The 13,666-nt window shown below is 38.6% G+C and overlaps 1 protein-coding gene across 7 annotated transcripts in view; it reads left to right on the top strand.

Moving 5' to 3' along the window:
• Nucleotides 1-13,666, top strand: part of Csmd3 (CUB and Sushi multiple domains 3) — a 1,319,129-nt gene that overhangs the window by 1,148,536 nt on the left and 156,927 nt on the right. For all 7 annotated transcript variants that reach the window (XR_010053386.1, XM_063264433.1, XM_063264432.1 and 4 more), the window contains 2 exons: nucleotides 1,941-2,037; nucleotides 3,385-3,489. Coding sequence is in view for 6 of the 7 variants with exons in the window: in XM_063264433.1 (XP_063120503.1) it covers nucleotides 1,941-2,037; nucleotides 3,385-3,489 (202 nt within the window). In the remaining variant the exon portion in view is untranslated. The remainder of the gene's footprint in view (nucleotides 1-1,940; nucleotides 2,038-3,384; nucleotides 3,490-13,666) is intronic.

Below are 13,666 nucleotides of genomic sequence, written 5' to 3'. Positions count from 1 at the left end.
GGAAAACAGAAATTGTTCTTGAATATCTTGTTTCAGTCTCTTGTTTACATCACATAGGATCCAGTGATTTCCCTCATGTCAACATATGTAACACCAAGAATTTTGCTGTGCCTCTTCTGTATCCTATCTAGTTTGGCTGTACAGTGCTTCACTTTTACATTTCTTGTTCTCACCTCCAATTCAGTTCTGCACTTGAAGTCTTGATTATTTTCCCCCTCCCACTTTGCAATCCTGTAGTGGAAAGCTGAAGGCATAATTATACGTTCAAGTGCATAATTATTTTTGCTAGTGTTTAGTATTTAATCACTCTCTCTCTCCCCCCTCACTTTTCTCAGCTAAGATTCTGAGCTTTCAATTTATACTACACATTTAGCTTTTAATACACAATATCTAGCTTACATTTTAGCGAATCTGTGAATTACAAAATGTGCTCACAATAACTTTTGTGATGAATTTGAACCACAAGATTGACAGCATCTGTAGGCATTTAAACATGTGAAGGTAGAGGGTACCAGGAAGTCTCAGACCCAGTGACCCTGACTTGTGTTTATTGTATTTATCGTTAAGCCTCACTCCTTGTCTGTGTTCTATTGGGCTTCTAACCGTGCATTCAGCTTTCCGCTTACATAAAGATTCTCTCCACTGTGGCTAAATTGGATTACTGAGAGTTCACTGAGTCCAGATCATGGTTTGATTCATCCACCGTTTCACACACTTAATAATTTCCTTCCCTTACAAGCTTCTCATTACCTTCAGCTCAGATCAAAAGTCAACTCCTGCATGAATCTTTACAAGGTATTTTTAGCACAGCACAATGTTTTCTTACACTGGAATGAAGAAAAGAAAAATTCAGAAAATAATTGGGAATGAATTATTGTTTAAGAAAGTAATGGTTGGAGCTTTAATCCTTGTTGTTCTGGAACAGCGCATTAGATCAGGTGCCAATCATGCAGGCAGGATATCTCCTGCCATGTGGCACTCACCCCTGGAGCAGCCGTGCCAGGATCCACTTGAATAGGAGAGTGATGAAGGGCTGTTTTGCAGAAAAAGAACTGTTTAATGAGTGGAATTGTCATAACTGTGTAGCAAATGAGTGCCTACACTTACAACAGAATCCAGTTAGTTAAAATGAATGCATTCTAATAAAAGTTTCCCTTTCCTTTTTGAAAGCTACAAAGCAGTCTATAAAGAACAGAATGGAATCCACAGTTGTGAGTTTCATGGGTTCCTGGAAACCTCATACTGTGCCAAGTGAGGTACAACAAAATAGCACATGTCTGTTTCTTTAAATAAAATTTAATAGACACAGAATCGTAGCCCCGTATTTGCCTCCTCACACGAGGGATCTTCAAGGTGACTTCTATTTTGACTACATTAATAAAAGTAGTCTTTGAAAGATCCATACAAATCTATTATAAAATGCTGCCTGTGGCTGCCTATATTGACAGTAATGTAAATACTAAAGGCAAAACTTGAATGGATTTTATACATGGAAGTAAGTTCAAGAATAAGCCTACTGAAAGTGCATTGTAAAGTCCTCTGTGCTTGTGAGTCACAGATTTGTTTATTTTCTTACAGCAAAGCAAAGAGAGAATCGAGCCACTGACAGAAGTCTATTACTCCAAAGCATTAATGTTAGCTAGTTATTTAGAAAATGAATTTGAATTCCTACCAATTAAGCCAAAACATTTCGTAACAATATGTTCTGAAATGGAGATGTCAGCCTCCGTGTTATATCCATCATGCGCCCTGCCATCTGCTCCATAAGACTTTTCTCATGCAAATTAGTTTATGTAGACTGTCCCAAATCAGATTTTGTTGATCCATCTATGAGAACAGCAGGGATGTTGCCCGAGCTTGTGATCTGTTTTCTAGTGGTACTTCTAGGCTGTCGATCTGCTTGGAAGCATTAGGCTTCACCAGAGACTGTTTTCTCATAGGTACAAATTGTTAGCTTTGCTACGGAACACAACTGGGACTCTCTGGACTTCTATGATGGGGGAGACAACAATGCACCGAGACTGGGAAGTTATTCAGGTAAAAAAGAAATCAGAGTTCATTAAAATCACAATACAGCCAGCAACACAGAAAAAGAAGGAAAACATTTGCCACAAACTCTTTTAGGTTTAATTATGAACCATACACCGTGACCTAACTTATAAGAAGTTTTAAAGTATACACAGGAATGGTACATGTTCTTTTAAGCTTTCCAGCATTCTAGCTATAGTTTGCCAATATGTGATGATTTTTGTGATGATTCTTTTACACAAACAGCATAGATGATGTGTGTCATTGCCATATGCTGCCAGAGGTTGTTCAGCTGCATTTAGATGGAGAACAGGACCGAGCTGGAAAGCATCCAGCACCAGAGCTCTTAATTACCATGATGCTCTATGACGTAAGGCAGGTCCGACCTTCTGGCTTTTGTTTACATCCTGCTTCCTGGACAGCAGGAATGGGGCCAAGGAATACAGTCAGGTCGGAAACAATTCAGTATCAAGATGCAGCCTATAAGTGATTCTTCCCATTTTCCCCAACAGTCACTAGGGCATCTTAAGCATCTGAAAGCAAGGGTAAACATTTACTCTGAATTTCCTCCTATGAAATATTCCCCATGAATATTACCAGGATATTTACAGCACTGAACACACATCTACTTTGCTGTTTTTCCCAGAATAGAACCCATAGTTATTTTCAATGCTTGCTGTTTGAAACTGTGTTGGGTATTTAGACTTTCTGATAGACAGGGATTAATTTGTTCAGGCAGATATTTTATATTTTTAAATTCAATAATTGGATGGAGCAAGGTTCATTTGCTTCAAAAGTTCAGAAATCCATTATAATACATCTGATGAAAAGGAGGCTAATATTCTTTCAAAACTGGGAATTTTTTGGAAAGTTAAACACTAACTTTGCTATCAGAATATAAGAAATATCAAGTGTTCAATCTGGTGAAGAAATATTTGTCTATTTTATTAATAAAAGTGAATTAGTGAATATCTGCTCTAATCCTATACAAGGTCTTGCATTACTATGGTCTAAAGATTACATGCAAATTTTTAAATAAACTTTATTTTGAACTCTCACATTTGATAGTGAAATTTTTGTGAAACTCAAAACAACTTTTGACCACACTATTTCCTTCCGTCTGTTTTTAATTTTAAGGAAATATCTGAAGCCATTTCATAGATCACTCTCCTTGGAGACAGTGACAGTGAAATAAAGTGGGATAAAGAGGGACATATTTTTACTAAACTTTCTCAAATGATTTGACACACTTTTATTTACAATGGCTTGATGGCTTACAAGTTTACTTGATTTCTTTGTTGTTGCTGTGGCCTTTAATACATGACCCTTGACCTGACTATTCAATTGTCATTTCAGGGACAACAATACCTCATCTTCTCAATAGCACATCTAATAATTTATACCTAAATTTCCAATCAGACATCAGTGTCTCTGCTGCAGGATTTCATCTTGAATACACAGGTAAAGGTAATTTATTGACTCCAGAAAAGTTAAAACAGGTTTTGTCATATTTCAGTTCATTTTTTATTTATCCTATTTTTTATTTTATTATTATTCCTTAGATGCTTTTTTTTTCTAAGGAGATGCAGAAAAATTTGACAATCAATTGGAATATTAAGTTGGGAAGAACTAGGATACATAGAAGGAGGGGGAACCATATCCAAAATATATTGTATGAAAATAATCTATTTTCAAAAGAGAAAAAGAAAACTTAGAGCAAAACAAAAATAGCAATAAACAAAATCTTTTTTTATACAAATGACATCAACCCTGACAAAACAAACTTTCAGTCTGATTTAATATTTTTTATGATTTCATACCGTTCTATCAATTCAGTTGAAAAACTTGTATGCAAAAAATGAAGTTTCGGCAAAACTATTATTTTTAATGTTGGTAGAAGCAACATGATTTTTACCCCTTTAATAAGTTTATGAGTGTTCATTACCTATAAGGATATGAATCAAAGTTTTAAAATATATTCCTGTGAAACTGAAATCTTTGACTGGCAGATAAGCAATTTCCACTTTAAGCTCTCATTAGCCCAGCAACCACTATTGTTTCTTTAAAAGTGAGTACTTTTGATGTGATCTGTATGTGGAACAGGCAGTATGTCTTCAACTGTAATTGGTTTAGTTAACTGCATAAGCTCCACAAGGTCCTCTGTGCCATTACATAGTGAAGGAAATTGATGACTTATTATTCTACCTAGAAATCTAATATCAGAATGTTGATCACAAGTGACACACATCCTTCCTTTCTTCCTGCTTTTAGAGGAACTGCCTCTGATTTTTCACTATTCTGTATGATAAATCTGGTGGGCCTTCTACACATGTGACAAGTGACACACTTCATTGCCTTCTTACTGATTTTACAGAAACTAACTGCATTTAGTTTTCTACAATCCCATATGATTCCTCTACTGGACCTTTCACAAACAGATTTTACTTAATTGCAATAAATTACTTGCATACCTATTTCATTGCATTTTAAATAAGAAAACTTGTCATTTTTGCACGCATTGATATGAGAATTTCTATAAAATGATTAAATTATTCATTCTATAAAATTCGTGACACATGTAGCAGTCTGTATTTTTTATTGGATAGTTTTTTTTAATTTACATTTCAAATGTTTTCCCCTTTAACCCATCCAACCACCCACCTGTTTCCACCTCCCTGCCCTTACATTCCCCTACACTGGGGAGTTCATCCTTAGCAGGACCAAGGGCTTCTCCTCGCTTTGGGGCCCAACAAGGCCATCCTCTGTTGCATACACAGTTGGAGCCATGGGTCTGTCTGTCCATGTGTACTCTGAATGGTGTTTTATTCCTTGGGTGGAGCAGGCTCTGAATGGCCATTTCTTCAGTCTCTGCTCCAAACTTTGTCTCCATATCTCCTCATTTTTGTTCCCCCTTCTAAGAAAAACTGAAGCATCCACACTTTGGTCATTCTTCTTCTTGAGTTTCATGTAGTCTGTAGATTGAATCTTGGGTAATTTGAGCTTTTGGGCTAATATCCACTTATCAGTGAGTGCATACATACCATGTGTGTTTTTTGTGATTGAGTTCCCTTGGTCAGGACAATATTCTCTAGTTCCATCCATTTGCCCATGAATTTCATGAAATCATTGTTTTTAAGAGCTGAGTAGTACTCCATTGTGTAGATGTACCACATTTTCTGTATCCATTCCGCTGTTGAAGGGCATCTGGGTTCTTTCCAGCTTCTGGCTATTATAAATAAGACTGCTATGAACATAGTGGAGCATGTGTCCTGGATATATGTTGGAGCATCATTTGGGTATATGTTCAGGGGAATGGTGTAGCTGGGTACACAATTTTCTAAGAAACAGCCAGACTGATTTCAAAAGTGGTTATACTAGCTTGCAATCCCACCCACAATGCAGGAGTGTTCCTCTTTCTCCACATCCTCACCAGCGTCTTTTGTCACGTGAGTTTTTGATGCTAGCCATTCTGACTGGTGTGACGAAGAATCTCAGGGTTGTTTTCATTTGCATTTCCCTGATGACTAAGGATGTTGAGTATTTCTTTAGGTGTTTCTCAGCCATTCAATATTCCTCAGTTGAGAATTCTTTGTTTATCTCTGTACCCCATTTTTTTTATTAACTTGAGTATTTCTTATATACATTTCAAGTGTTATTCCCTTTCCCGGTTTCCGGGCAAACAACCCCCTCCCCCCTCCCCTTCCTTATGGGTGTTCCCCTCCCAACCCTCCCCCCATTGCCGCCCTCCCCCCATAGTCTAGTTCACTGGGGGTTCAGTCTTAGCAGGACCCAGGGCTTCCCCTTCCACTGGTGCTCTTACTAGGATATTCATTGCTACCTATGGGGTCAGAGTCCAGGGTCAGTCCATGTACAGTCTTTAGGTAGTGGTTTAGTCCCTGGAAGCTCTGGTTGCTTGACATTGTTGTACTTTTGGGGTCTCAAGCCCCTTCAAGCTCTTCCAGTTCTTTCTCTGATTCCTTCAACGGGGGACCTATTCTCAGTTCAGTGGTTTGCTGCTGGCGTTTGGCTCTGTATTTGCTGTATTCTGGCTGTGTCTCTCAGGAGCGATCTACATCCGGCTCCTGTCGGTCTGCACTTCTTTGCTTCATCCATCTTGTCTAATTGGGTGGCTGTATATGTATGGGCCACATGTGGGGCAGGCTCTGAATGGGTGTTCCTTCAGTCTCTGTTTTAATCTTTGCCTCTCCCTTCCCTGCCAAGGGTATTCTTTTTCCTCATTTAAAGAAGGAGTGAAGCATTCACATTTTGATCATCCGTCTTGAGTTTCGTTTGTTCTAGGGATCTAGTGTAATTCAAGCATTTGGGCTAATAGCCACTTATCAATGAGTGCATACCATGTATGTCTTTCTGTGATTGGGTTAGCTCACTCAGGATGATATTTTCCAGTTCCAACCATTTGCCTACGAATTTCATAAACTCGTTGTTTTTGATAGCTGAGTAATATTCCATTGTGTAGATGTACCACATTTTCTGTATCCATTCCTCTGTTGAAGGGCATCTGGGTTCTTTCCATTTTCTGGCTATTATAAATAAGGCTGCGATGAACATAGTAGAGCACGTGTCTCCTTTATATGTTGAGGCATCTTTTGGGTATATGCCCAAGAGAGGTATAGCTGGATCCTCAGGCAGTTCAATGTCCAATTTTCTGAGGAACCTCCAGACTGATTTCCAGAATGGTTTTACCAGTCTGCAATCCCACCAACAATGGAGGAGTGTTCCTCTTTCTCCACATCCTCGCCAGCATCTGCTGTCACCTGAGTTTTTGATCTTAGCCATTCTCACTGGTGTGAGGTGAAATCTCAGGGTTGTTTTGATTTGCATTTCCCTTATGACTAAAGATGTTGAACATTTCTTTAGGTGTTTCTCCGCCATTCGGCATTCCTCAGCTGTGAATTCTTTGTTTAGCTCTGAACCCCATTTTTAATAGGGTTATTTGTCTCCCTGCGGTCTAACTTCTTCAGTTCTTTGTATATTTTGGATATAAGGCCTCTATCTGTTGTAGGATTGGTAAAGATCTTTTCCCAATCTGTTGGTTGCCGTTTTGTCCTAACCACAGTGTCCTTTGCCTTACAGAAGTTTGCAGTTTTATGAGATCCCATTTGTCGATTCTTGATCTTAGAGCATAAGCCATTGGTGTTTTGTTCAGGAAATTTTTTCCAGTGCCCATGTGTTCCAGATGCTTCCCTAGTTTTTCTTCTATTAGTTTGAGTGTGTCTGGTTTGATGTGGAGGTCCTTGATCCACTTGGACTTAAGCTTTGTACAGGGTGATAAGGATGGATCGATCTGCATTCTTCTACATGTTGCCCTCCAGTTGAACCAGCACCATTTGCTGAAAATGCTATCTTTTTTCCATTGCATGGTTTTGGCTCCTTTGTCAAAAATCAAGTGACCATAGGTGTGTGGGTTCATTTCTGGGTCTTCAATTCTATTCCATTGGTCTATCTGTCTGTCTCTGTACCAATACCATGCAGTTTTTATCACTATTGCTCTGTAATACTGCTTGAGTTCAGGGATAGTGATTCCCCCTGAAGACCTTTTATTGTTGAGGATAGCTTTAGCTATCCTGGGTTTTTTGTTATTCCAGATGAATTTGCAAATTGTTCTGTCTAACTCTTTGAAGAATTGGATTGGTATTTTGATGGGGATTGCATTGAATCTGTAGATCGCTTTTGGTAAAATGGCCATTTTTACTATATTAATCCTGCCAATCCATGAGCATGGGAGATCTTTCCATCTTCTGAGGTCTTCTTCAATTTCTTTCCTCAGTGTTTTGAAGTCCTTATTGTACAGATCTTTTACTTGCTTGGTTAAAGTCACACCGAGGTACTTTATATTATTTGGGTCTATTATGAAGGGTGTCGTTTCCCTAATTTCTTTCTCGGCTTGTTTCTCTTTTGTATAGAGGAAGGCAACTGATTTATTTGAGTTAATTTTATACCCAGCCACTTTGCTGAAGTTTTTTTATCAGCTTTAGTAGTTCTCTGGTGGAACTTTTGGGATCACTTAAATATACTATCATGTCATCTGCAAATAGTGATATTTTGACCTCTTCTATTCCGAACTGTATCCCCTTGATCTCCTTTTGTTGTCTGATTGCTCTGGCTAGAACTTCAAGAATTATATTGAATAAGTAGGGAGAGAGTGGGCAGCCTTGTCTAGTCCCTGATTTTAGTGGGATTGCTTCAAGTTTCTCTCCATTTAGTTTAATGTTAGCAACTGGTTTGCTGTATATGGCTTTTACTATGTTTAGGTATGGGCCTTGAATTCCTATTCTTTCCAGGACTTTTATCATGAAGGGGTGTTGAATTTTGTCAAATGCTTTCTCAGCATCTAATGAAATGATCATGTGGTTCTGTTCTTTCAGTTTGTTTATATAATGGATCACATTGATGGTTTTCCGTATATTAAACCATCCCTGCATGCCTGGGATGAAGCCTACTTGATCATGGTGGATGATTGTTTTGATGTGCTCTTGAATTCGGTTTGCCAGAATTTTATTGAGTATTTTTGCATCGATATTCATAAGGGAAATTGGTCTGAAGTTCTCTTTCTTTGTTGTGTCTTTGTGTGGTTTAGGTATAAGAGTAATTGTGGCTTCGTAGAAGGAATTCGGTAGGGCTCCATCTGTTTCAATTTTGTGGAATAGTTTGGATAATATTGGTATGAGGTCTTCTATGAAGGTTTGATAGAATTCTGCACTAAACCCGTCTGGACCTGGGCTCTTTTTGGTTGGGAGACCTTTAATGACTGCTTCTATTTCCTTAGGAGTTATGGGGTTGTTTAACTGGTTTATCTGTTCCTGATTTAACTTCGATACCTGGTATCTGTCTAGGAAATTGTCCATTTCCTGAAGAAAGTTTTGTTGAATATAGGCTTTTATAGTAAGATCTGATGATTTTTTGAATTTCCTCTGAGTCTGTAGTTATGTCTCCCTTTTCATTTCTGATTTTGTTAATTTGGACGCACTCTCCGTGTCCTCTCATTAGTCTGGCTAAGAGTTTATCTATCTTGTTGATTTTCTCAAAGAACCAACTTTTGTTTCTGTTGATTCTTTCTATGGTCCTTTTTGTTTCTACTTGGTTGATTTCAGCTCTGAGTTTGATTATTTCCTGCCTTCTACTCCTCTTGGGTGTATTTGCTTCTCTTTGTTCTAGAGCTTTTAGGTGTGCTGTCAAGCTGCTGACATATGCTCTTTCCTGTTTTTTTCTGCAGGCACTCAAGCTATGAGTTTTCCTCTTAGCACAGCTTTCATTGTGTCCCATAAGTTTGGGTATGTTGTACCTTCATTTTCATTAAATTCTAAAAAGTTTTTAATTTCTTTCTTTATTTCTTCCTTGACCAGGTTATCATTGAGTAGAGCATTATTCAATTTCCACGTATATGTGGGCATTCTTCCCTTATTGTTATTGAAGACCAGTTTTAGGCCGTGGTGGTCCGATAGCACGCATGGGATTATTTCAATCTTTCTGTACCTGTTCAAGCCCGTTTTTTTGACCAATTATATGGTCAATTTTGGAGAAAGTACCATGAGGAGCTGAGAAGAAGGTATATCCTTTTGCTTTAGGATAGAATGTTCTATAAATATTCGTTAAGTCCATTTGGCTCATGACTTCTCTTAGTCTGTCGACATCACTGTTTAATTTCTGTTTCCATGATCTGTCCGTTGATGAGAGTGGGGTGTTGAAATCTCCCACTATTATTGTGTGAGGTGCAATGTGTGTTTTGAGCTTTAGTAAGGTTTCTTTTACGTATGTAGGTGCCCTTGTATTTGGGGCATAGATATTTAGGATTGAGAGTTCATCTTGGTGGATTTTTCCTTTGATGAATATGAAGTGTCTTTCCTTATCTTTTTTGATGACTTTTAGTTGGAAATTGATTTTATTTGATATTAGAATGGCTACTCCGGGTTGCTTCTTCTGACCATTTGCTTGGAAAGTTGTTTTCCAGCCTTTCACTCTGAGGTAGTGTCTGTCCTTGTCTCTGAGGTGTGTTTCCTGTAGGCAGCAGAATGCAGGGTCCTCGTTGCGTATCCAGTTTGTTAATCTATGTCTTTTTATTGGGGAGTTGAGGCCATTGATATTGAGAGATATTAAGGAATAGTGATTATTGCTTCCCGTTATATTCATATTTGGATGTGAGGTTATGTTTGTGTGCTTTCATTCTCTTTGTTTTGTTGCCAAGACGATTAGTTTCTTGCTTCTTCTAGGGTATAGCTTGCCTCCTTATGTTGGGCTTTACCATTTATTATCCTTTGTAGTGCTGGATTTGTAGAAAGATATTGTGTAAATTTGGTTTTGTCATGAAATACCTTGGTTTCTCCATCAATGTTAATTGAGAGTTTTGCTGGATACAGTAACCTGGGCTGGCATTTGTGTTCTCTTAGGGTCTGTATGACATCAGTCCAGGATCTTCTGGCCTTCATAGTTTCTGGCGAGAAGTCTGGTGTGATTCTGATAGGTCTGCCTTTATATGTTACTTGACCTTTTTCCCTTACTGCTTTTAATATTCTTTCTTTATTTTGTGCGTTTGGTGTTTTGACAATTATGTGACGGGAGGTGTTTCTTTTCTGGTCCAATCTATTTGGAGTTCTGTAGGCTTCTTGTATGTCTATGGGTATCTCTTTTTTTAGGTTAGGGAAGTTTTCTTCTATGATTATGTTGAAGATATTTACTGGTCCTTTGAGCTGGGAGTCTTCACTCTCTTCTATACCTATTATCCTTAGGTTTGATCTTCTCATTGAGTCCTGGATTTCCTGTATGTTTTGGACCAGTAGCTTTTTCCGCTTTACATTATCTTTGACAGTTGAGTCAATGATTTCTATGGAATCTTCTGCTCCTGAGATTCTCTCTTCCATCTGTTGTATTCTGTTGGTGAAGCTTGTATCTACAGCTCCTTGTCTCTTCTTTTGGTTTTCTATATCCAGGGTTGTTTCCATGTGTTCTTTCTTGATTGCTTCTATTTCCATTTTTAATTCCTTCAACTGTTTGATTGTGTTTTCCTGGAATTCTTTCAGGGATTTTTGTGTCTCCTCTCTATGGGCTTCTACTTGTTTATTTATGTTTTCCTGGAATTCTTTCAGGGATTTTTGTGTCTCCTCTCTATGGGCTTCTACTTGTTTATTTATGTTTTCCTGGAATTCTTTCAGGCATTTTTGCGATTCCTCTCTGTAGGCTTCTACTTTTTCTCTAAGGGAGTTCTTCACGTCTTTCTTGAAGTCCTCCAGCATCATGATCAAAAATGATTTTGGAACTAGATCTTGCTTTTCTGGTGTGTTTGGATATTCCATGTTTGTTTTGATGGGAGAATTGGGCTCCGATGGTGCCATGTAGTCTTGGTTTCTGTTGCTTGGGTTCCTGCGCTTGCCTCTCGCCATCAGATTATCTCTAGTGTTACTTTGTTCTGCTATTTCTGACAGTGGCTAGACTGTCCTATAAGCCTGTGTGTCAGGAGTGCTGTAGACCTGTTTTCCTCTCTTTCAGTCAGTTATGGGGACAGAGTGTTCTGCTTTCGGGCGTGTAGTTTTTCCCCTCTACAGGTCTTCAGCTGTTCCTGTGGGCCTGTGTCTTGAGTTCACCAGGCAGCTTTCTTGCAGCAGAAAATTTGGTCTTACCTGTGGTCCCGAGGCTCGAGTTCGCTCGTGGGGTGCTGCCCACGGGCTCTCTGCAGCAGCAGCAACCAGGAAGACCTGTGCCGCCCCTTCCGGGAGCTTCAGTGCACCAGGGTTCCAGATGGTCTTTGGCTTTTTCCTCTGGCGTCCGAGATGTGTGTGCAGAGAGCAGTCTCTTCTGGTTTCCCAGGCTTGTCTGCCTCTCTGAAGGCTTAGCTCTCCCTCCCACGGGATTTGGGTGCAGAGAACTGTTTATCCGGTCTGTTTCCTTCAGGTTCTGGCGGTGTCTCAGGCAGGGGTCCTGCCACTCCTGGGCCCTCCCCCACGGGAGCCCAGAGGCCTTATAGAGTTTCCTCTTGGGCCAGGGATGTGGGCAAGGGTGAGCAGTGTTGGTGGTCTCTTCCGCTCTGCAGCCTCAGGAGTGCCCACCTGACCAGGCGGTTGGGTCTCTCTCTCACGGGGTCTGGGAGCAGAGAGCTGCTGCGGGCCGGGATCTGTACCCCATTTTTAATAGGGCTATTTGGCTCTCTAGAGTCTACCTTCTTGAGTTCTTTGTATATATTGGATATTAGCTCTCTATTGGACGTGGGTTTGATAAAGATCTTTTCCCAATCTGTTCATTGCTGTTTGTCCTAATAACAGTGTCCTTTGCCTTGCAGAAGCTTTGCAGTTTTATGAGGTACCAGTTGTTGATTCTTCATTTCTTCATATAAGTCTTTGATGTGTGTATTATAAAACATCCTTATATCGATATAATAAATTTAATATGGTCATGATGCGTAACTCTCTTAAATCGGTGGTAAATTTTTCCATTACTATTATGGTGAGCATTTTTGGCTTTCTTGTTCAACAATGATATTTAATTTTATACTACTTTTTTCTTTTTTAAAAAATGTGCTTCAGTGGCTTCAGTGGCACAATAAAACTGATATCAATAGTGAATTTGGAAGTGTTCATTACTCTATCATTTGTGGAAGAGCTTGATAAGTGTTGGATGACGTCACTAAGCATTTTGAACAATTCACTTATGCGGTCTTTTTCTAGATATTTCCTTGTTTATATTACTAATTCATTGTCCTTGCTATTTATTAGTTTATGAAGAGCTTCCAGATTTTTTCCTTCAATATTTAATGTCTCTTTGTATCTTTTTCCATTTTGTCCAGTTATTCAAGTTTTTAGCTTAATTATTCACTATGCTTTCTTAAGTTCATTTACAAAATCTCTTTGGTATCAGTTACAATCATTCTTATTTTATGAAATAATTTGTAAATTGAGGTAAAGGCCACTTGGATTAGTTATTTTTCTCATTGCTGTGTCAGAATATATAACAAAAGTTACTTGAGGGAGTAGTTATCTATTTCCATTCCTTTTTACTTTCCAGTCAGTCATCATGGTGGAATTGGCACAGTGGTTTCATGGTAGTTGGGCCGTAAGCTGATATGGCAATAAAAGGAAGGAGAGAGCTAGCCCAGAGTCAGTGAGACATACAAATTGCAAGACCCACCTCAGTGACACACATTTCCTCTAGATAGGCCCTATGTCCTACAGGTTCTACAATATCCCTTAATCATGCTTGCACCTGGAGACCAAATAACTAAAGAACTGTATAATACCTCTTACATTTTCAACTTTAATGACATTGTAGAAAATTTCCGTTGTAATTAGAATAAAAGCTTTCTTTGAATAGAAACCATATATTGGTATCTCATTTTTTTTGGAATAGCATTTAAACAAACCACCACCACCACCAACAACAACAAAACACCAAAAAGCAAAAAACAAAAAACCAAACAACATAAAAAGGGATTAGGCCTGTTACTTGCACACATATGAGATGTTTTACTAATCCTAGGTCAAATGTATCATACATATAATTAGGGTACTTTATCAATAATGAGGGATTGGTTCCTTCTAATCGAGAATGCATCCTCCATGGAGGTAGTACTGGACATACAACATAGCTATTCTATTTATTATTTATATTATAGTGCCCCATAATGTATCAAGTT

The sequence above is a fragment of the Rattus norvegicus genome, chromosome 7 (genome assembly GCF_036323735.1).
Source record: "Rattus norvegicus strain BN/NHsdMcwi chromosome 7, GRCr8, whole genome shotgun sequence".
Classification (NCBI taxonomy): domain Eukaryota; kingdom Metazoa; phylum Chordata; class Mammalia; order Rodentia; family Muridae; genus Rattus; species Rattus norvegicus.
This window is presented reverse-complemented; position numbering and strand designations above follow the sequence as displayed.